The sequence below is a fragment of the Anser brachyrhynchus genome (genome assembly GCF_964034855.1).
Source record: "Anser brachyrhynchus genome assembly, chromosome: 1".
Classification (NCBI taxonomy): Eukaryota; Metazoa; Chordata; class Aves; order Anseriformes; family Anatidae; genus Anser; species Anser brachyrhynchus.
In genome coordinates, this window is record NC_137694.1 from 17,106,067 (window position 1) to 17,127,153 (window position 21,087).

The 21,087-nt window shown below is 40.4% G+C and overlaps 1 protein-coding gene across 1 annotated transcript in view; it reads left to right on the forward strand.

Moving 5' to 3' along the window:
- The first annotated feature begins 8,376 nt into the window (after window positions 1-8,376).
- The window catches only part of TBC1D22A (TBC1 domain family member 22A), a 174,574-nt gene continuing 161,863 nt past the window's right edge, over window positions 8,377-21,087 (forward strand). Inside the window, exons 1-4 of the mRNA XM_080602568.1 lie at window positions 8,377-8,650; window positions 12,032-12,088; window positions 13,543-13,883; window positions 14,635-14,814. Coding sequence (XP_080458694.1) covers window positions 8,589-8,650; window positions 12,032-12,088; window positions 13,543-13,883; window positions 14,635-14,814 — 640 coding nt within the window. The 5' untranslated portion in view covers window positions 8,377-8,588. The remainder of the gene's footprint in view (window positions 8,651-12,031; window positions 12,089-13,542; window positions 13,884-14,634; window positions 14,815-21,087) is intronic.

A 21,087-nucleotide genomic window follows, 5' to 3' on the forward strand; every position in this document is an offset into this window, starting at 1 on the left:
AGCAAAAGAAAAATATCTGCAGCAGTCAGTCTTGAAGATTACCAGAAAACAAATGTTCACCTTAGCTCTCAGGATAAACTGTAAATGCAGATTAACACACAGCTTGATGCAAACTAACACCTGAAAATATCTGCTGAAGATAATCCATCAAACTTCTCTGCAGTAGCATGTCTCCATTCTTCTTAAACACATGGGCAGAGTTACAGATTCTCTTATAAACAGCTTTTCTGACCACAAAATGCAAGGGGACATACACAGGACTGCTGCTGCTGCCATGTCAAATGCAATGTCTCCATTTTGGATACATCCATGCTGAATACATCTTACGAGTTTACGCTGTTTAGAACAAAGGATAAAATAGGATGAGAAGCACAGACTGTCCAGATAAAGAACAAAAGGAAATGTGACTTTTACAGACTACTTAAAAACAGTACAATGAGACATCTGGAGGTTTTCAACACCTGAAGAATGCCCAAAGGAGAAAATCTGAATATAAAATCATCGTAGGTTTATAATAATAAACCACAGGTAAGAACAGGCCAGTATGAGCAGTCACAGCAACAGCAGGATAACCAAAAAGTAAATAATGAGGAGAAATACTCCTCTCCGTGCCTGCTACATGTTCTGAAACCTGAGAGGAAGTTGTCCATTAGAACCAAAGTTACTAAAACTGGGAGGTTGAACCAAAGCACCTAAATCAGCTATTTGATTATTTCTTAAGAGTTATTAGTCTCTTGGTTTCAAGTACTTTCTCAGAAAAATTCAGAAATAGAAATTTTGAAAAGAGGAAAAAATGTGAAGACACTTAGTAAGGCGACTATTCTGAAAAGAAACCCAAGGGATCTGAGAGCCCTACTCACGGTCATATTACATGCCCAAATCTGGTTTTGTACTACAATTAATTACAGGTGAAACTTAAAAATGCCAATTTGTAGATTCAGAAGAAAATCTCCAGGCAGCCATCTTTTGCATTCTGTCCTATTAAATGCCCAGTCCTTAGATCTAAGCAATAGTAGACAGTTTTGCTATTCATTAGGACTCTGGAAAAAAGTGGTTCTGTGTCTGTTCCAATGTATTGCCTACTCTCACTGACTTTTGAGAAATGTTAATGCCTATTTCCACATCAAGCCACAGCACCAAGCAGGGCATCCAGCACCTTCTACGTTCTCCCAATAACTTGGGAAGATCTTTTAGCCACAGGAAAAATCAACTAATGCTACAATTTTTCTCTGCACCTTGTTATGACAGCAAACTAAATTTGAAATTCAGAAACTGATTTGATTTGTACAATTTAAAGAAAAGAAACTTCTATCAATAATGAACAGAAGAGAGCTATCATGTCTCAGAGCCAAATATGCATTGATTTAATTCTCTATGTTTGAAATTCTGTCATGGTGCAATACTATGTTTAAGCCTTCACTGTATGTACTGAAAGCATAATTAACTGGAATTTCAAGGAACAAGTAGTATCTTGGAAAGAAAACTCGTTACTTTTGCCAACTTGCCTGTCTTCTACCCAAGACTTCCACTTAAAAATCGTCCTCCCTCCCGTGAGTCATGTGAGCCTCAACTGCATATTGCATCAGAACTCAGGAAGGAGCAGTTTCATATTCTGGACTGTCAGTGAACAGAGAGCGCTCTGCTAGGCGACACCCAACAGAAAGTGCCAGATGAGCTGTGTAACACAGATAAAACTGAAAAAAAATATATTAAAAACCTTCACCTAAAAATGCATTTAATACAATCATGAACACTATTGCTAATATTTAATGAGTGACAGATTTTTAAAACTACCCACATCAACTACTAATCCAGAAAGTGAAACAGGAAACAGAGACATTTATCCAGAGACAGCAAATATTTATTTATGCTCTTTTCAGTTTCATTATCTTCTTTCTCCGTTACTTCCTACAGTGTATTCACAATTCTATACATGTGCCCTATCAGTGCGAGTGTATTTTGGAAAGTCTGCTCTTTTTTTTTTTTCCTGTCTCTAAAATCTTGTTCAACTCATGCAATAGAGAAGGCCACTTACTGAGAAAAAGTTAGAAAATGCTATGATGACTGTCTGTCTGTGATGAGGACTCTTCCTGGCCACCAGTTCTCTCATAGCGATTCCTTTACCCCTTTCTTCCTCTCTGATTTTCTGATTTTCTTCCAACTTTCAGTATTAGCCTCCTAGCTGACCTTTTTGGATACATCTCCCAAATCATGTTATCTATGTTTTTTTTTTTTTTTTTTTTTTAAACCTGAAATGCCTGAGTTTTGAAGGACTCATGCTGACATTATTCACCGAAGTCCCTGTGTCTTAGGTTTCACATTTGTTCTTACTTTTTCCTTTTTTTTAGACTATTCTTCTTCCTATACATGTATACTCCAGCACATTCCTTTATAGTAAAAGGGGAAAAAATAATTCTTTAATTAACCTTTTTTTTCCTCACACATACTTACCTTCCTTTTTTTCATCACGAGGTTTACTGAATACCCAGTTCTTAGGGAAGTCTTTAATGACCGTTTCTTGCTACACCAGAGGGCCCCTACTAGAAATTCAGTTTCCTTAAGTGCACAAAAAAGCATCATCATTCCGACCTTTCTAAAATATGTTTTTTATTGAGTCTCTCCCTCTGTCTTTCCTCCTTCTCTGGCTACATGTTCAGTACTCCTTTTGTCATTTTCTCCTTCTAACTTTTATAGTTTCCTTGGATGATGGCTTTTCACACACCTCAGCAAGCAGTATGCCCACAGACCATAGTTTGCTGCAGTAATTAGATGTTCATCATGATTAGGTCACAAACTCCTCTCTTTGGCTCCTTCTCTTAGAGCAGTGCTCCTCAGAACAGTTCCACCTTATAAAACGATCCCGTTATGCTTCCCAGCTCCTCTGTCATATTCTTCCCTTCCTGCTCTCATGCCAATCCAGTAGCTGGATCCTATTCCAGATGTACCCTGTCACTTGGTGTGTTGCTGTGGGGCTGCTGTGGGACATATAACTTGTATTAAAGGGGGTTCTTCCTATGTATGGCCATCTTTTGGCAATACATTACCACAGGGTTCCATCAGACCCTGAACTCTCAAAAATGTAATTTTTGCCAAGCTTATATTTGAAATGTGCTTTACTATGAATCTCTGAATCTCTCACTGTCCAGCCAGAAGGTCGAGTCAATTAGGAGCAAAGGTGAAATCACTCCTGCTTCTGGATCATCTTCATTTCTAGACCACCATTCACTGTTTGAAATGACAGCATTTGCTTGTCAGTTCTGCAGTTGTTCACACTCAACATACAGGTTTTGCTCAAATGTTGCTGTTTCTCCCTCTGCACATCAGAGAACTGCCTTTCTCTCTGCCCATAAGACTAATACGCTCCTCCTGACCCTCACGTCACACACACTTTTCCTCTGCACTGCACTGAAAGAACTGCTGTGCATGTGGTATTTACTAAACCATGCCTAACCTCTTTCAATCTAGTTATTGGCTATCCCTCTTCTTTAACATCCTTTTGTTCTTTCTTTCGTGGTTCTCCATAACTATTTCTCCAATTTACCTTGCCTTGCCCTGTATCTCTTGGTCACAAAATACTGAGCCCTCTGAGATTGTTGTCTTCTCTAGTATAATTGTCTCTGTTTGTACTACTCTTTTCTTTTTGGACGGAATGCTGTTTTTGGGTTAGCTTGCTCATCAACTTTACTCCCTCTGCTTGATTTTATTTTAAAGAACTGTTTCTTCCATGACATTTACGATAAAGTAGACGGATAAAACGGTTAGGTTAGGTTAGGTTAGGTTAGGTTTAAGGGCATTTTCATCAACCAAACAGCAAGAGTGATCAGCCACCACAGAAGGCACTGTGTGCGATATTCAGAAGCACTTCCAGAAGTTAGTTAAAGCAGTAAGAACATGCAGAAACTAATACTTCAGCACGGAAGCGGTTCACTTTAATTGTTTAAATGTTTTCCTTATTGATTCAAGCAAACAAAAAGTGGATACAGACTCAGTCTTGTTAGCACTTACAGCAAGTCACTTTAAACCACACCTCACTGCTGTGTCTACATTATAGCATGTTGCTGACACAGCGATGTAAGGATAAGCATGAAAAAGCACACTCCCTAGCTTACACAACTTTATCAGCAAATCCTCCCTGTGTGAGTCTAGCTAAGCTAGCACAGGAGTGCTGTTGACAGCTCAGTTAATTTTCTTTAGCATCAATCTATACCCTCCTGTGTCATGAGAAAAGCTGTACTGTATATACACCATACCTCCACAGAAAACTCTACCTGTATAAGTATACCACCACAGCTACATTTGCTGAAACTCTCTACAACAGATGAGCTAAAAAACAAATTGTTGGAACTGAATGCCCACTGAAATACTTGCATATATAACTCACCAGGTACCACACTAAAGAATAAATATCCTACTGTCTACTTTGCTCAAAATATTGCTAGTGAAAGCTATAGCTCTCCTAATTTTGACCAGCCAAGAACATGGCTCCATTTCTACATTTTAGAACATACAGAAACCTCCTGAGCATCATCATTTACCAACTGTACGCAGTGACTGGACTCTGAAAAACAACCAAGAAAAGTAAAAACAAAGAATTTCACTAATTAAAGGCATTTCATTCCTGCTGAAAAAAAAATAAGAGGTAAGAGGTTAATTTTTAAATGGCCTATAGGACCTCAGAAGAAGCAGGCGGGACCGTTGGAGGCCCAATATCTTGAATCACTATTTTAGGGAGACATACTTATCATAAAATATTCTATAAAATATTTTAGAATGTATATATTAATAGAAGATCTGTATTAAAATAAAAAGGTACAAGAAAGAAACCAAGCTGCATACCGACAGTAATTTAAGCTTAATTTATGCTTAGCCTAAACTATAGCCCTGCATCCTCATTCTGTCCCACATTATTAGGCTTTTCATCCTTTTATCAGTGCATTTCCTACTTTACGCACACTTACAGAATCCAGAAAGTAACCAAACTCACAAGCCACTGGAATCCTAACTCCTCTATCAATATCGACTGAACTGCCCACAGTCCAGATACCGCTTGTTAGCTCAATACATTACTTGCCCATGCTGGCAAAGACCTCATCTTAACTATAAATTCTCACACAGAACTTTGCATGAAACTAAACAAATACTACAATAGGCCAGGTAATATTTATTCTTGCTCCAGAATAATGAAAATGCCCATACAAGTAGTAAGTGAAATATTACTCTAATTATTGGGATCCCAGTAGTAAAGGGCTTAGTTAACATAGCTGCACCAACTTTAAAATAGCTAGTTTGGATGTTTGAAGCACTGTAACTACAGCTGAGCACAATTCAACATTAACCAATTTCCCAAGTGCTTATTCAGAGTCTTGGGAGTACTTGAAGACTATGCAACTACAGTAGGCGAATCCCAGTGGTGACTGCAGTGTTGTCATTCTTTTCGAATGGCACCCCATGAACACTTGCAAATTTCCTTCTTAAATACAACAAAGAGGTTGACAGCTAAATCTGTATACGCCCTTAGCTGCACGTTGCATTTCTGTTACCAAAAAACCTAAAGCAGGAACACTGCTAAAATACATATTCACACCAGCTTCTCTTTCCAAGTACTCCATAGTTGTGAAATTACCTTCTTTTGATAATACAGTACACTGTTTCGTAAGTCCTTTACAGGGATGGGCTCTTTGTAGTCAGATCATCTTAAGTGACAGGCATAAGGAATTGTACCTAAATTACCTGATGGGGTCTTGAAAGACTCTTCCTTCCAAATCCTTTCCATCTCCTTAGCAACACAGGTCTGTGTTTGGGATAAAACAAAACACAGAATAATGAACAAAATACAAAAGTGAATAGAAAATGAATGAAAACAGTGTCCTTGTCCTCTTGGAAGTCAACAACAGAGAGGGCCCAGTCCAACTGTGGATGACTTCAGCCCAAGGGCCTAAGCTGACAGCTGCTCCCCACAGTAATACTGACAAAGATTGTGTCAACGTGTACTCCCTATTCACAATACAAACGTAGCCCCCTTTGCACATCCTGACTCTCTGGAGTATTCACTGGAACAATTAATGCAACAGTTGTTTCCAGGGTAGAACTTTTCACCGCACTGAAAATTTAAGCACAACATAACATATACTGAATGTAATGAAAATGAAATAATGCAGTTAACTTTGTACTGACTTTATTATGTAATTCAATAAAACCTTCACTTCCAAAATGAACCAGAAGTTCCACATGGTTGCACCAGACTGACATAAAAGTTAAGTGGCTTTGCTTCAGGATTCATGCCAAGTTTTACAAAGATTACAGATGGCCTAGGCTACCTAGGTTAAAAATAATTAAGTTTTCCTTCGACAAATATCAACAACGAACATGTAAAAAGAGCAGAAATACAGTTTCAGAAACTATATTACTGCTTATGACAAAATACATTTATTATGGATTTATCACATTTTTGACTGTCATAAGCAAAAGTATCTCATTTTTGTATTCTGACAACCATGGGTCTAATGTAAACTTAATCTATTTCAGACCAAGCAAAGTTCCACTCATGACCTTGCAGGTGTCATTTTCACTTTAGCTAATAGACATAGTTCATATTACACTATGCTTCTTGTGTATTGTATTAAAACTGCTGATACTCAAGGTCACAAAGCATTACAAAATGCTTACAGGCCTATAATCTTTAAGAGGGATCTCATTTAAAGGACACTAGCAGAGAAAAGGATACCCATAGCATATTTGTCTATAAGTAGCATTGAAATTTCCATGACAAGCAGCTTCCACTGCTAGACCATGACCTTGCATGATCCGCTAAAGAAAGATGGTTAGTTCTTAGAAGGTAACTGCTAAGGTAGGTCCCAAAGCAGGCAGAAAACTTCAGTATTTTTTACTTCTAATAAATCACTTGCATTTGAAATACACACCAAAGAACAAATGCTGAGTTACAAGTCAGGTGTTGTACTACATGCCAATTTTGAGTTATGCCAGAATGTTCACTGCACGGTCATTGATAAATTAGTCTTGCATTAGGATGCAGAGAAAAAAAACTGTAATCAGCACTGTTTTATCAGGACCCATGCTCCAGAGACTAGCATAGAAACATGCCTATTCTGTTTGCAGAAATGAGGCATCTTTGGATCAGAATTGCTAAGAAAAACAGTAAAGTAAAGAAACAAACATGGATACAGTTGAGCTCTAGTCTTTGAGGGAAATTTAAGGTTGAGAAAGATTAAAGCTGTGCCTGCCTAACCCATAAAAAGATAAGATAGATAAGTAACAGTATTCAGCAACTATACAACTGAAAAAAAAAAAGAATCGAATGTATTTTGTTATAAAACGTTAGATGCAATTTGATTCAAAATTTTCCTTTTATCTTCAATGTCTCCTTCTGTTGACATGTCGAGTTTTTCATTTCTTCATCAAGAGTATTCTGAACTACTTTCTGTCTATATTGGCTCAATCAAAAAGGACTAAAGCCTGAAAACGTCTTACCCAGAATACCATGAAGTAAGAGCAGCCTTTATAGGAATAGTCCAGGCCACTGATCACACACAGGAACCACGTGGAGGTCTTGATACCATTACAGGCTGGTATGATATACACCAACACAAGGTCTGCAAGGTATTTAGACAGGAAGGGAATTGAAGCAAATGGCTCCCTGGTGCAGCTGCCTCAGCCTAGATTTCCAGGCTGATTGCACAGGGGTCAGCCTGTCACATCCCTGTGGGGTACTGCTGGTGGGATGGGTGTCCTACGAGCAGTCTGTTTTTCTGGAGCACAAGTCCTGTAAGGAGCAGCTGAGGGAACTGGGCTTGTTTGATCTGGAGAAGAGGAGGCTCGGGGCAGACCTTAGTGCTCTTTGCAACTGCCTGAAAGGAAGGTGTGGGGAGCTGGGGGTCGGCCTCTTCTCACAGGTAACCAGTGACAGGACTAGAGGGAATGGCCTCAAGTCGTGCCAGGGGAGGTTCAGGCTGTAAATGAGGAGACATTTCTTCTCAGAAAGAGCAGTCAGGCACTGGGACGGGTTGCCCAGGGAGGTGGTGGAGTCACCGTCCCTGGGGGTGTTCAAGGAGAGGTTGGACGTGGTGCCTAGGGACAGGGCCTAGTGGGTGACATTGGTGGTAGGGGGTGGTTGGACCAGGTGATCTTGGAGGGATTTTCCAACTTTAACGGTTCTGTGATTCCCTAGAGACCACTGCACAGATCCAAGGCTCCCTGCTCTGTTATGGCCCCCGCCAGCTGTAGCGCGGAGGCCACGCCCCGCCGCCCCCTGACTGCCCCGCCCCGCCCCGCCCCACCGCTGCCGCCCCGCCCCGCTGCCGCCGCCGCCATTCCGGACTCTGCCCCGAGCGCCCTCCCCGGCTTTCCCTGGCTGCCATTGGCCCCCTGCGAGCCACCCGGCAGTACTCTCACTTCTGGTTGGCAGGAGCCGCCGGGCCGCCTCCTGGGGCGAATGAGGAGCGGGGTTGTTTGACGGTGCCAAGATGGCAGCGCTCAGTGCCGTCCCGGGGGGAAGCAATGGCGGGGAGTGAGCCGTGAGGGCGGGCCGGGGCCGCGGCGCCGCGGGGCCGGGGGATGAGGTGACGGCCGCCATGGCGAGCGACGGCGGCAGGAAGCAGTTCTGGAAGCGGAGCGGCGCCAAGGTGCCGGGCAGGTGAGGGGCGGCGGCGGCGAGCCCGGGGCCGGCGGGCGGGGGCTCCTCGGGGCCGTCCCAGCGCCGCCGCCGCCTCCCGAGGGGCCGGAGCCGCCCGGAGCTGCCCGGGGGGGCGGCGGGAGGCCGGGACCGCCTCGCTGCCGGCCCCTGCCCCGGCCACACGCCTGGCTTCTCTGTCGGGACTCACTTCTACCCTGTCGCTGTCTCCGCTGTCCTGACTTTCCCCCCTGTCACTGTCCTGACTGGGAAGTTGGCCTGGGGCCTCGCGGTCCCTCCGCTGTTTGGCTGGTGTCAGCTCGGGGCCCGAAGTATTTCGGCATCGGGCTGCTCTGTTTGGGAGGTCGCGGGTTGTCTCAGCAAGCTGCGGTTGTGAGCCTGGGGAAGAGGGGGCTCAGGGGAGATCTCATTGCTCTCTACAGCTGCCTGAAAGGAAGCTGTGGGGAGCTGGGGGTCGGCCTCTTCTCACAGGTAACCAGTGACAGGACTAGAGGGAACGGCCTCAAGTTGCGCCAGGGGAGGTTCAGGCTGGAAATGAGGAGACATTTCTTCTCAGAAAGAGCAGTCAGGCCCTGGGACGGGTTGCCCAGAGAGGTGGTGGAGTCACCGTCCCTGGGGGTGTTCAAGGAGAGGTTGGATGTGGTGCTTAGGGACAGGGTTTGGTGGGTGACATTGGTGGTAGGGGGATGGTTGGACCAGGTGATCTTGGAGGGCTTTTTCCAGTCCTAATGATTCTGTGACTTCTGTCAAAAAGCTGATCGTGGGTTAATAAAGAGTAGCTGAGTTAGCCTTGCCAGTGTTAATCTTGCCAAACACCTGAGTTAGCCTTGCCAAACACCTCCAAAAAGATTCTTCATAAGAAACAAAGGTTGTCTCAGCGAGCTGTGGTAATAACTTGTGTCAAACAGTTGATAGTGGATAGATAAGGGGTAGCTGAGTTAGCCCTGCCAAATGCCCTCGAAAAAATCCTTCATATCAAACCAAGGAGTGATGGGGATAAAAAAGAAAAAGGAGCGTGATTAGAAAATAGATGTAAAAAGTCTTTTTTTTTTTTTTTTTTTTTTTTTTTTGCTGCTATAACAGCAGGTCTTCTACAGTTCCTTATGGTCAGCTGTTTGGATGGTGGATGGGAAACTTTTACTTCTAGGTTTTTAGCCAAATACTGTGAAATTTCAAAGTGACAGAAGGGGACTGTAATGATTCCCAGCCTCTCTGGCCGTGTTCTATCAGTGAAGGTTAATAAAGCACCTTGAAAAAGTAGTCTTAAATGAAAAACTTTTTTCCTTTAGCAAAGCACATGCAAACTTGGAAAATCATGAGGATAATGAGTACCTTTACAAAAAAAAAAAAAGCTATTTTCTAATGGAGTTTCAATTTGAAGTTGTTGAATCCTGTTACAAATTTGCAAACTGTATTATATTTACTCAGTGATCAAGGCATGATACAGTGAATTGATGGGTTCCCATTTTCTTTATGAATTTAAATAGTTGTGTCTTGAGACTAAAATATGGCTATAAAGCTATGAAATATGTTTTCCTACATAGTTTTCAAAATATTGTTAATTTCTCAACTTTGCTTCTCAAGTGTGAAGAGTAGAACCAGCTGTTGTGTAGCTGAGAGCTACAAACGTATTCTCCCATTCAAAATTTTCCAGGAAATATATCCCCAAAATGACATTAACTCTTGTTGATACTTACAATTATGTTCTCTGCTCCCATCCCTGACCTATTCTCACAGTGGGGTAATTCATTTTCTTACATTCCTTTTTGTACAGATGAGATGTATTCTTGGTTCTCAGGTAAATGATATAAACAACAAAGCTACCGTTACTTGAATGCTATAGGAAATAATCCTGCTCATCCTTTAATTTCTTCCATTCTCAGTTATCCATAAGCACTCACTGGCGGTGGTTTTGTTTCTCTAGTTATAAATGGACTTTTCTGGTCTGACTGTTCTCGTCTCTCTGAACTTCTTGTTCTGTAATTTCACAAAGTTCCTGCGGGGGTAAAACGTGTTTGACTCTCCTCGATTGCAGAGGGTCTGTGAATGGTTGGAATTGATTAATTTGCAGCCTACTGCAGGCATGCAGAAAAATGAGCAAGCTGTGGAGAATGTGTTCTTGTATTTTGTGGCAAGGAGAGTATTGATGTTGCTTTCTGTACAGGTGGATTCTCTTCATGTCCGTTCATAATGGGCCTGAAGGAAAAGGCAGATTCTCGAGGCTGCAATGGGAAGTTGGGCGGTGATGCCTGACTCTCGCGTGATCGTAGAGCAGAAGGGAGTGCAGAGACTTTACCACAGAGGGCACAGCACATAGCTGTGTCGGAAGCCTCGTGCTGGGTTGACTTTTTGTATTGCATGGAATTACGTAAAAAAAATTCAAGAGTGTATAAACCACCACCCTCGGTCATCTCTAGGGTTAATTTCCCAGCTGTCAGTATGGCCTCTTTAGTATAAATCCAAGTCTCCTCAAATTTGTTATGACCGCAGTCTTTTTGGCATGGTTCTACCTCAAATTTACAAAGGTTGGACTTATTTATATTTATGGTCTTGAGATTGATTTTGATTTGTCAGGAGGGCATGTTTGCCTCCTGCAATGTGGTTTTCAGTACAGATTTAGGCAGGTGTTACTGCTGCGTATGATTTGCTTCTCTCAAAATCGGAGTTTTTTTATTAATACTTTTCAGTACAAGGCTGCATGTAAATATTGCCGGGATTTCCGTGGAGCTTTTTGACTTATAAAATAAATTTGTAGCTGAAATCTGGGAGGAAATGAACTTGTAGTTTTTAGAGTTTTATTACTCAGGGTAATACGCTGTTTTGTATTATTAGATGTTGTAGTAGAAAAAAAATCTGTCTTTGGAAGCTTATTTATTTCAAAGCTTTTGTTTTTACTGCTCTTATGTTCTCTAACAGGGCATCTTTTGCATGCTATTTTTCTTTAAATTGTTCAGCCTTTTGCTTTAGTGACTGTTAAGAATTGACTGGTTGGTTTTTGGGGCCACAAGTACCCAGAGAGGATGAAATCTTTACAGACAATTCTTTGAGAATTTTTGTTTTATTTTTGGCAAGAGATAAATGAAGAAGTGATAAATCAGAAAAGAGAAAACATACACTGCTTTTGAAATGTCTTATTATGGAGCTATCTTTTGTTGTTTTAATTCCTGTAGAAAACAATAATTTAATGTAAGTTACTCTAGGCCTTAAAAAAGTGTTCCTGTTTGGCATATCTAAGATTTTTGAGTTACTTCTTAGTACATGCTTCAATTTCAGCTGCATTGTTTTCAGTTGTATAGGGGATCCTTTGAAGTTGAAGACTGCTGGAACATTTCAGTTGTCTTCATTAGTGATTACTTACTACACACTCTCTCCCTTCTCCTTCAGTATCCAACATGTGTACGGAGCTCAGCATCCGCCTTTTGATCCACTGCTGCATGGAACGTAAGTTAACCTAGTACTCAAATATTTAAGGTGATTCGGATCTCATCTGTCTTCTCTCCTCCTTCTCTTGTCTTCTTTTTGTTAGAAGATGGTTAATCTTCCTTTTTCAATCTTTGTCATAATCTTGACTTCTCTGTTCTGACTTCTCTTTTGTGACTTCCTGATGTTTATCATATTGCGAGTAGCAAATAAGCTTTTCAGTGTCTTGCCTAACATAGATTGCCGACTTTTATTTGTTTGCAGTGCCTTAAAAATCTATGGTAAATACTAATCTTTATTTAGCAGGTGACGCTTACAGGTGTAAGTGGCTTTTCTGTATGCATCTTTCTGTTGATAGACTGCCTATTTTTTTGTGTGCGTCCATCTGTAAAAGAATAGAATCAGATTATGGTGTAGATTAATTTGAGGCAAAGGTGGGCATTTTACTTGTGAGTGAGAAGATGGCAGGAGAGATTTACAGTGATCTAAAGTTCATTGACTTAGATCATGATTATTAGATCGCAGAATATGATGTGCGTGAAAATGGCAAAAATATGAAACATCATTAGTAACCAAATAAATTTCATGCTAATAACCCAGAACTAGTGCAAACGTCTGTCTTCATGTCCTTATGGTTGAGGTGTTCAGCAAAATACATTATTGCGTGTTGACAGCTTCTGCTTTTTTATTTTTGAGAGTGGGGAAGCTGGCTCGACGCCTCCTTTAGCTGAAATCTGATGTGATTGCTCTGCGTTACAGTGAATGAGGACAAGTGCCAAGCTAGGGAGTGATACTTGGTTCGTCTGTCTTGTACTGTGTCTTGGCAGAGGGACAAAAGGTTAGGAGCTGATAGGGCATGCCTGGACTGGTAACTGGGGGAATTATCCTGACTGGCAGAAGAGCAAAGTTCTGAAGCAAATTCATGCTGGAGTGGCTGATTGGGGAGGAACGATAGTGGTAATGAGTTTTAAGGTGAGACTTGATTTGTTTATGACAGTGATTATACTACGTGATTGCATGTGATGGCTTGGGACTAGGCCTGATGACTTGATTACCGCTGCTGTGTTATTATGCAGCAATTGCATGGAAAGGCCTGAAACCTCTGTAGGAGCTCACAAAGCAAGAGAACTGTAACGTGTCCCATCTCGTAAAGGATTCCAGTAGTAGTCCTTTTATTTGACTTTGAGCTTTATTTATTTATTTATTTTGAAGACAAGGGAAGGAAGGATTTGTCCAGTTTGCATTCAAAGCTAGGAGGAGTCAGGTTGTTACCTGACGTTGTTCTCAGGAATATTCTGCTGTATTCTGTCAGGGTTGGACGTAACAGCAACTTGAGTGGAGGGAGATAAATATTTGCTACCTATATAGCGTCAAGCTGTCAAGCACAGACTTCCGTGTTTTTATTTTTTTTGCCCTGTCTGTAGTGTGCTGCCTATTCCATTGCTAGTTCTCTAAACACTATTTGTTTTTAACAGCTTGATAAAGCCAGGATCAAAACCGCCTACAACTCCGGTGAAACTAAAGAAAGTCAGCACCTTCCAGGAGTTTGAAAGTAACACAAGTGATGCTTGGGATCTTGGGGATGATGATGATGAACTCTTAGCAATAGCTGCTGAAAACTTAAATACAGAAGTGGTCATGGAAACAGCTCACAAAGTAATTCAGAATCACAGCAAGTTACAAGAACAGCATAAATTTCAGGAAGAACATCAACAGGAAGAAAAACAAGTAGAATCTGCAGAGCTGACTTCAATTGCGTGTGGTGATAATAGGCTTGTTAAATCAGTCAGCGAAGGTCATACTTCGAGTTCATCAGGTATGTTAAGAAATGAATAGAAATGTTGAAAATAGAGTGAGGAAAGCTATAAAATGTGCCTTTTAGGGCATTAACCCCTTCCCAACCTTTACCACAGGTAAAATTTATTAAGTGATATTAATTGATTTGAGGGAAACACTGGACTCCATGCTAAACCATAAAGCATGTGCATGAGAAATATATAGATGAAGAAAGAATAACTACTCTCCATTGTTTTCAGACTCAATAAGTCTTTAATTTTTGGAGGAAGTTACGCTATTGAATGTGTCTTAACACTTAACTGTACCAAGATGTATGCAATTAATATTTATACTATTGTAGAAAAATTGTTATTAAAATGCCACTGTATAATATATATTGAAAAACTGGAGAAAAACTATTCGTATAGTTGGAATGTTCATCCTTATGTAATCTGTTCTGTATTTTAATTAATTTTAAAATAACCAATTGCAATGATTTCCCAGTTTATTTTTTTAGAATGGTGAGAGAGATGGGAACAGCTTTCAGTAGCACAGAGATGGTAGCAATAAATTAGCTTTGCTGTTAGTACGATCTCTAATTGATGTGTTTTAATTGTGGAACACTGCTTGGAAGAGGAATGCTTCTCCTGTTAAATCCAAGTAACTTGAAGTTCAAAATTGTGTTATGCTTGAGCTTCCCCCAAACAGAACTTGGTTTTAAATTTAAAAGTTCAATTCAAGTAGTCGTTTTATTAGCTAAGGCTAACTATTTTGCTGCTTTCTCCCTTCAGATAATGCTAGTGAAAATTCTTCCATGCAGAGATCTCAGTCTCTTCCACAAACTTCCACACCTCCCCTGGTGAGTGGAGTGGCAGACTTCAATACCTCAGTTACTCCTGCATTAACTGAAAGAGAAGCATCCCGATTAGACAAATTTAAGCAGCTACTCGCTGGACCCAACACAAATCTTGGTGAGTATTTCTTGTTTAAGCTATGAATTCCTTCTAAATCACTTGGAAATTATAAAACTGTGATTGTTGTACTATTTTACCTGATGGTTTGGATCTAATTCTTTCAGCATTTAGAACTGATCTTGCAAAAGAAGGATAAAATATTATTGAATGGTTGTAGGAATCATGCTTGTAACATGCAAGTTGCATGCATGCTACTAGTAAGTAGAATGTGAGGTGGTTTCTTGTTCTGTCTGACATGATTTCTTGTTACTGGACAAATTTCAGGGAAAAAAAACAAACCGTGAAGTATAATTACTTGTGTTTAGTATTAAAGCCTGACTAAAAAATCAGCATGTAGTATAGGAATGATTCTTATGCTTAAAAATATGAATGTGAAAAAACGTTTAGGAATAGAAGTATTACTGCTTGTCTACTCAGCGAGCATTCTTCATGTTCAGACTGATACAGTAGTTCTGTGTCTCATCCGTGAATGCTGACAACATGTTAATGTGAAAACAAATGAATGTGTTGTCAGATAACGTGACTGTTGCCTTTGTGCACTACGTTTTAGCAGCTGATGAGTAAGTGGAAGTGCTGAGAGGGTATCGTAGAATCAAATGGCTTTGTATCCAAAGTGAAAATCTGAGCAAGTAGAAAGAGAGTGTACTGTGTTTGGAGAACTTGGCCAGGCACTTCGGTGTAGGAGTTTATGTCAAAACAATAAATAAAATGACTTTGAGTTAGACAACTGTGGAAGATGCCTTCAGGAAACTCACGGAAGGACATAGAAACTGCGTGTTTGCAGTTCTTGCATTAAGACTTCCCTTTCCTCTAACTGCCATGAGCCTTCTTCAGTGTAACAATATAATATAGCCCAAATTGTGGCTTTTTTCCATTCTGTGATGTGTCTTATTGTGAGATTGATGCTAGCAAGGCAGAACTATGGAAACAATGTTAACTAGACCAGACTTAACACTTCAATGAGTTATATCAATTTCTTATGCAGTGCAGCTGTGAACTCTGAGGTGTTGAAACAAATTGCATATTTGCATAAGCTTGCAAATGATAATCAAATATCACTTTTGCTTCCTTTGATCTGGCTGATGTTATGTTTTATGTGATTGTGACTGACACAAACTTTTTTTTAAAGAGTTTTGTAATGGTAGAAACCTTGCTTACAAAGGGTTACAAAATCAGAGGGAAGACAAGGTTTAATTTAAACCTACCCGTTTCACTTTTGCTGCCTAACTTGACTGGAGTACTTCCCTGTTAAATGAAATCTAGGAAATAAAGTAAAATATTTTAGGAGTCGAAGAAAATATCATCCCTTATTAGGAGTACAGTCACTGTGACTATGGTGAGAGTGTAATCAGTGTTGTGAAAACAATTGCTGTTTTTAGAATGTTGCAGCTGGCTCATTCTCTTTCGCATGTGAGTGGGGAGGGGTGTTTGTTTATCCTGATGGACTGAATTAGTGGTCAGTCATTGTGGGGACATTTCAGCAAAAATTTCTGCTCATTTCTGCATCTTATAGTAGTGTTGGCCTTGCTTGGAAACAGCAGTAGTAGCAATAGCAGCAGCAAAGTATCTCTGATTTTGTTTTCTCAGTACGTTTTGCATGATGTTGAGAGAGATTGTGACAGGTCTTTTCAGAGCGATACAAAAAAGATAATCTCTGGACTGAAACAATGTCGTTGTGCATTTTCAACTGGAGGCTTTTTTCCTCATCGTAATGTGAGAAGTCAACAGAGACTATGAACACAAAGTAATACTAAATTAGTAATTTAAATCCTTTCATTCACACTTGAATAATAATTATTTTATGAGAGAATGTAGAAAGCAATGTTTGTCACATATGTCAACTAAAGGTTGTGAAAGTGTTTTCTCCCACCATAAAACTCAAGAGTTCTCAGAAACATAAATTATACATATAAATTTGGAAGTGAAGCTTATTTTAGCCACTGAGGTCCAGTAATGGATTTTGGAGTCAGGATTTGGTCCATAGCTTGTTTTTAAAGTTGTAGAAATAGGTTCCATCAGCCCCATCATGTTACACATTGAGGAAAAATAATATACCAGAAATACATTTTAGTCAGAAATTGAATACTCTGACAGTTATTGCATAAATATATGATGACAGAGCCATTCTCAAAGTTTCTGTGGACAGTTTTATACAGCAGGTAATTACCATGTACAAATAGTTGCACACAAGCTAGGAAAGGAAGGACCCCCTTCCCCCCCCCCCCCCCCCCCCCGAATTCTCAGAATTCATTCTTTTAGATCACTTAACTCTTATTTGTGAACAAAGAGGCTATTTCCTTGGCTCAAAGTGTCTTCAACTCATTTCTAATGTTTTGTACAGCTGAACTAATAAACTCACTCTTGTAATTTATGATTGCCCTTGTAGTTGTTCTGAGTCTTCTTGTAAGTCCTCCTAACCCACTTCTCTTGCAAGTCTGGCAAGTATCTTTGTTGTTTATGTGGCAAACAGATGCAAACAATATGCCTTTTTTCCACTTGGCCCTTCTTATTTGGCTATTGCTCTGGTGTTATTACCTCTAATAAGAATGGGGAAAGTATAATTTTGAATTGGAAGTTAGGAGCAGTTAGCTATATGTAAAACAAAAACAACAACAAAAAAATACAAGCAATTCCAATTGAAATTATGTTATTAGGTATATGACTTGCGCTGCAAGAGAGAAGCATGGCAACACACCTCCAGGTACTAATATAATGCAAAGAATGTGTAGCTAATCTCGTACAGTTAAAAATTACGAAATGAAAGCTGCTAAACAAGCTGAATCACGCTGCAGCAAGAAGGGCTGCTGGAAGAGGCCTGTTGTAAGAAGCAGTTCTGGTTGGAGAACTCCTTGAGGACAGACCCCTGCCAGTTAGATCATACTTAGGTATACTGGGTGCAAACTCAGGAAGCAGGATGGGGCTGGAGATGGCAACACAGCTGTGCTTAGCACACAGCTACGGAATAGGTGGTAGGGTCAATGTAGCCTCCCAGTCATGGTACTGCAGGCCAGATGACAGAGAGAACCATTCACACTAGTTATTTTGTGTAATCTACCCATGCTCGTTCTTCCTTGTAGTTGGCCCGAGGTAGGTGCGCTTCATGTCAAGCCTTGCCTTTCCTTGTAGTGGACCTTGTTTTAATGACTGAAGATGGGATCTCGGTTTTCAGAATCTTGCAAACTGTTGCTTTAACAGGAGTGGAGGGGACTTTCAACAAAGCAGCATAGGGAGGTTAAGAAGTTTCTCAATTTTCTTGCCTCCTCCAGTTTTGAATCGCATGTAGTTGATCACATTAGTGTATATTCTTCTTCCAGTTTGTTGATATATAGCATAAAAGGAACAAAATCTGTCCAACCCCTGCTTCATGTGACATGCTGTTAGTCACATCTATCTTCTCAGACTGTTGTCGCTGAAAGGTATTCTCTCTGATTCCTGTGTTAGGCAGCTTATCTGCAAAACATGCTTGCATTTGCAGCTAAGAAGCAAGAATTAAAGAACACACAAAAAATACCAAAGGTCAGTACTTTATCAGTAAGCTTTGGAACAACTTTTTTTTCTTTAATTAAGTATCTTCTAAAAGAAATCAGTGCAGAATATCCTTAAATGGTTTCTTATGTTAATTGCTTTCTGCAGGATTAGTATTTTGTGTTCCTATTTTCCATGCCTTGGCTTAATAACTTGTGGTTTCACATAATAATCAGCATTTATTCTGATTACTTCTTTAGTAGGATATTTCAATTTAAAAGTAATAATTTATTGTTATCACCTAATTAAAATTGAAAATAAGTTCTTGAAATTGTTTCTGAAAGGATTTTGCGTAGTTTGTCTCTGGAAAACTTATTTCTCCTTTTGTCAGGATACTCAATTGACGTGTTAGTCATTGCATTACATAATAACTATTCACATAGTAAAAAATCATATTCCTAATCTGAAAAGTTTGCCATGTTTTTGTTTTTTGTTACTGACAGTTGTCCTTATGATTATTTATAATCCTTTTTATGGTAGAGTTCTTAACTTGCATACGTCCTATTGTGCTCTAATATCTTGGTTATACTGGAAATCTGTGTCATCTCTTCATTATTTTTACTCTTTTACACAAGAACAAGATGCCAACATTTCTTAATAGGTGTCTTTATTCTGCTGAGGTATCTTTTCATTTGTTGAAAATCTCTGCTGATGCCCCTCTTCTTACACTTCAAGACAATTTTGCTGTCTTCTACTAAATACTCTCACTTTCTGTATGCCTTACTTTTAAGTTTTTGTATTTTTCTTTTGAAAAGGCTGACTGCAATGAACAGCTACTATTTTTGGCCCACAGTGATTTAACTTAAAAAGATAGCCTTTTGGATATTTTTTTCATTTTTTTTTCAGAGTTTCATTTTGTTTTCTATCCATCGTACACACTCCAAATTTACGTTATGCATATTTAGTCTGTATTTAAATAAATCTAGAATTTATGAGTAAATATAGTAGCTACTATGTAGATGGTTTCAGTATGTCTTGACTTGTCTCTGTTTCAAGAGCTAAATACTATATAAAAGCTATTAAAAATGAAACACTTTCAACAAATTACTGTTTGGTTATTTTCCTTCTTCATCTTGTTAATTAAAATCTCCTCTTTCTTACATGTTCTTGCAGGTGTTAGCAACTCAATACATTGCTGTATTTAAATGTTTTTCATACTTCTTCACAGTAGGTGAGATGAAAGTGAGGTCAAACAGTGTTTGAACAGTGAACTTCTGTGCTTCCTCCCTCTCCCCTTGCACCACCGCCCCCTGTGTGCTTGTCATGGGTTGTACTGTTAGGGCTTTTTAACTGCTGCTCTGCATTGGATCAGTCTTGATTTTTTTTTTTGTTAAACTTTTTCTTTCCTTTTTGTTTTTCCTCTGTTTCTGTAATGTCTCAGATCTCAGGTTTGTGTGTGTGTGTATCTAAATAAATCATAGAATCATACATGATCTTTAAGGTCTGTTCCAACCCAAACCATTCTAATTCCGACCCCCTGCCCCCTTCACGGGCAGGGACACCTCCCACCAGACCAGGTTGCCCAAAGCCCCATCCAGCCTGGCCTTGAACACCTCCAGGGATGGGGCAGCCACAGCTTCTCTGGGCAGCCTGTGCCAGGGCCTCACCACCCTCAGAGTGAAGAATTTCTTCCTGATATCTAATCTAAATCTACCCTCTTTCAGTTTAAAGCCATTACCTGATTGTCCTATCAGTACAATCCTTGACCGAATCCCTCCCCAGCTTTCCTGTAGGCCCCCTCCAGGTACTGGAAGGCTGATATAAGGCCTCCCGGGATCGTTTTTTTTCTCCGGGCTGAACAGTGCTAACTCCCTCAGCCTGTCCTCACAGGAAAGCTGCTCCAGCCCTCCAGTCATCCTCCTGACCTTCCTCTGGACTTGCTCAAACAAGTCCATGTGCTGGGGGCCCCAGAGCTGAAAGCAGGGCTCCAGGTGAGGTCTCATGAGAGCAGAGCAGAGGGGGACAATCACCTCCCTTGACCCTGCTTATTATGCCTCTGTTAATGCAGCCCAGGACATGGTTGGCTTTTTGGCTGGCAAGTGCACATTGGTGGCTCGTGTTGAGCTTGTTATCAACCAACACCTCCAAGTCCTTCTCATCAGTACTGCTCTCAGTCTGTTCTCCGCCCAGCCTGTGTTTGTGCTTGGGATTGCCCCAACCCAGGTGCAGGGCCTTGCAGTGGCCTTGTTGAACCTCACGAGGTTCGCACAGGCCCACCTCTCAGGCCTGTCCAGGTCCCTCTGGGTGGCATCCCTTCCCTCCTGCGTGCCGGCCGCACCACGCAGCTTGGTGTCATCAGCCAAGTTGCTGGGTGTGCACTCCATCCCACTGTCCATGTCACCGATAAAGATGTTACACAGCACCAGTCCCAATACTGATCCCTGAGGATCACCACTTGTCACTGGTCTCCGTGCCTCCATTTCCCAGTGTTCAAAATATCAGTTAAAATAATTAATTTAGTAATAAATTAAGTAGGACTGTAACTCCTGAAAGCCAGATAGTGTTGTTAGCATATAATTAGAGGAAGAGAGTGTTCTTTGCTAAATTTACATCTTCAGAGAAGATAAACTTGGAAGTGTTGTTACAGATATTTAAAGTAAATTCTTTCTTTAAGGAGGTTGCAAAAGTTGCAGCTCCATAGTAGTAGCAATTTGCTCTGCTGTTTTGGTTGGCTTTATAGCTAGCAAACTTCTACTGAAATGTATGTGTTAAGATTGAAGCCTGGGAAGTTAGAAGAATTTCATG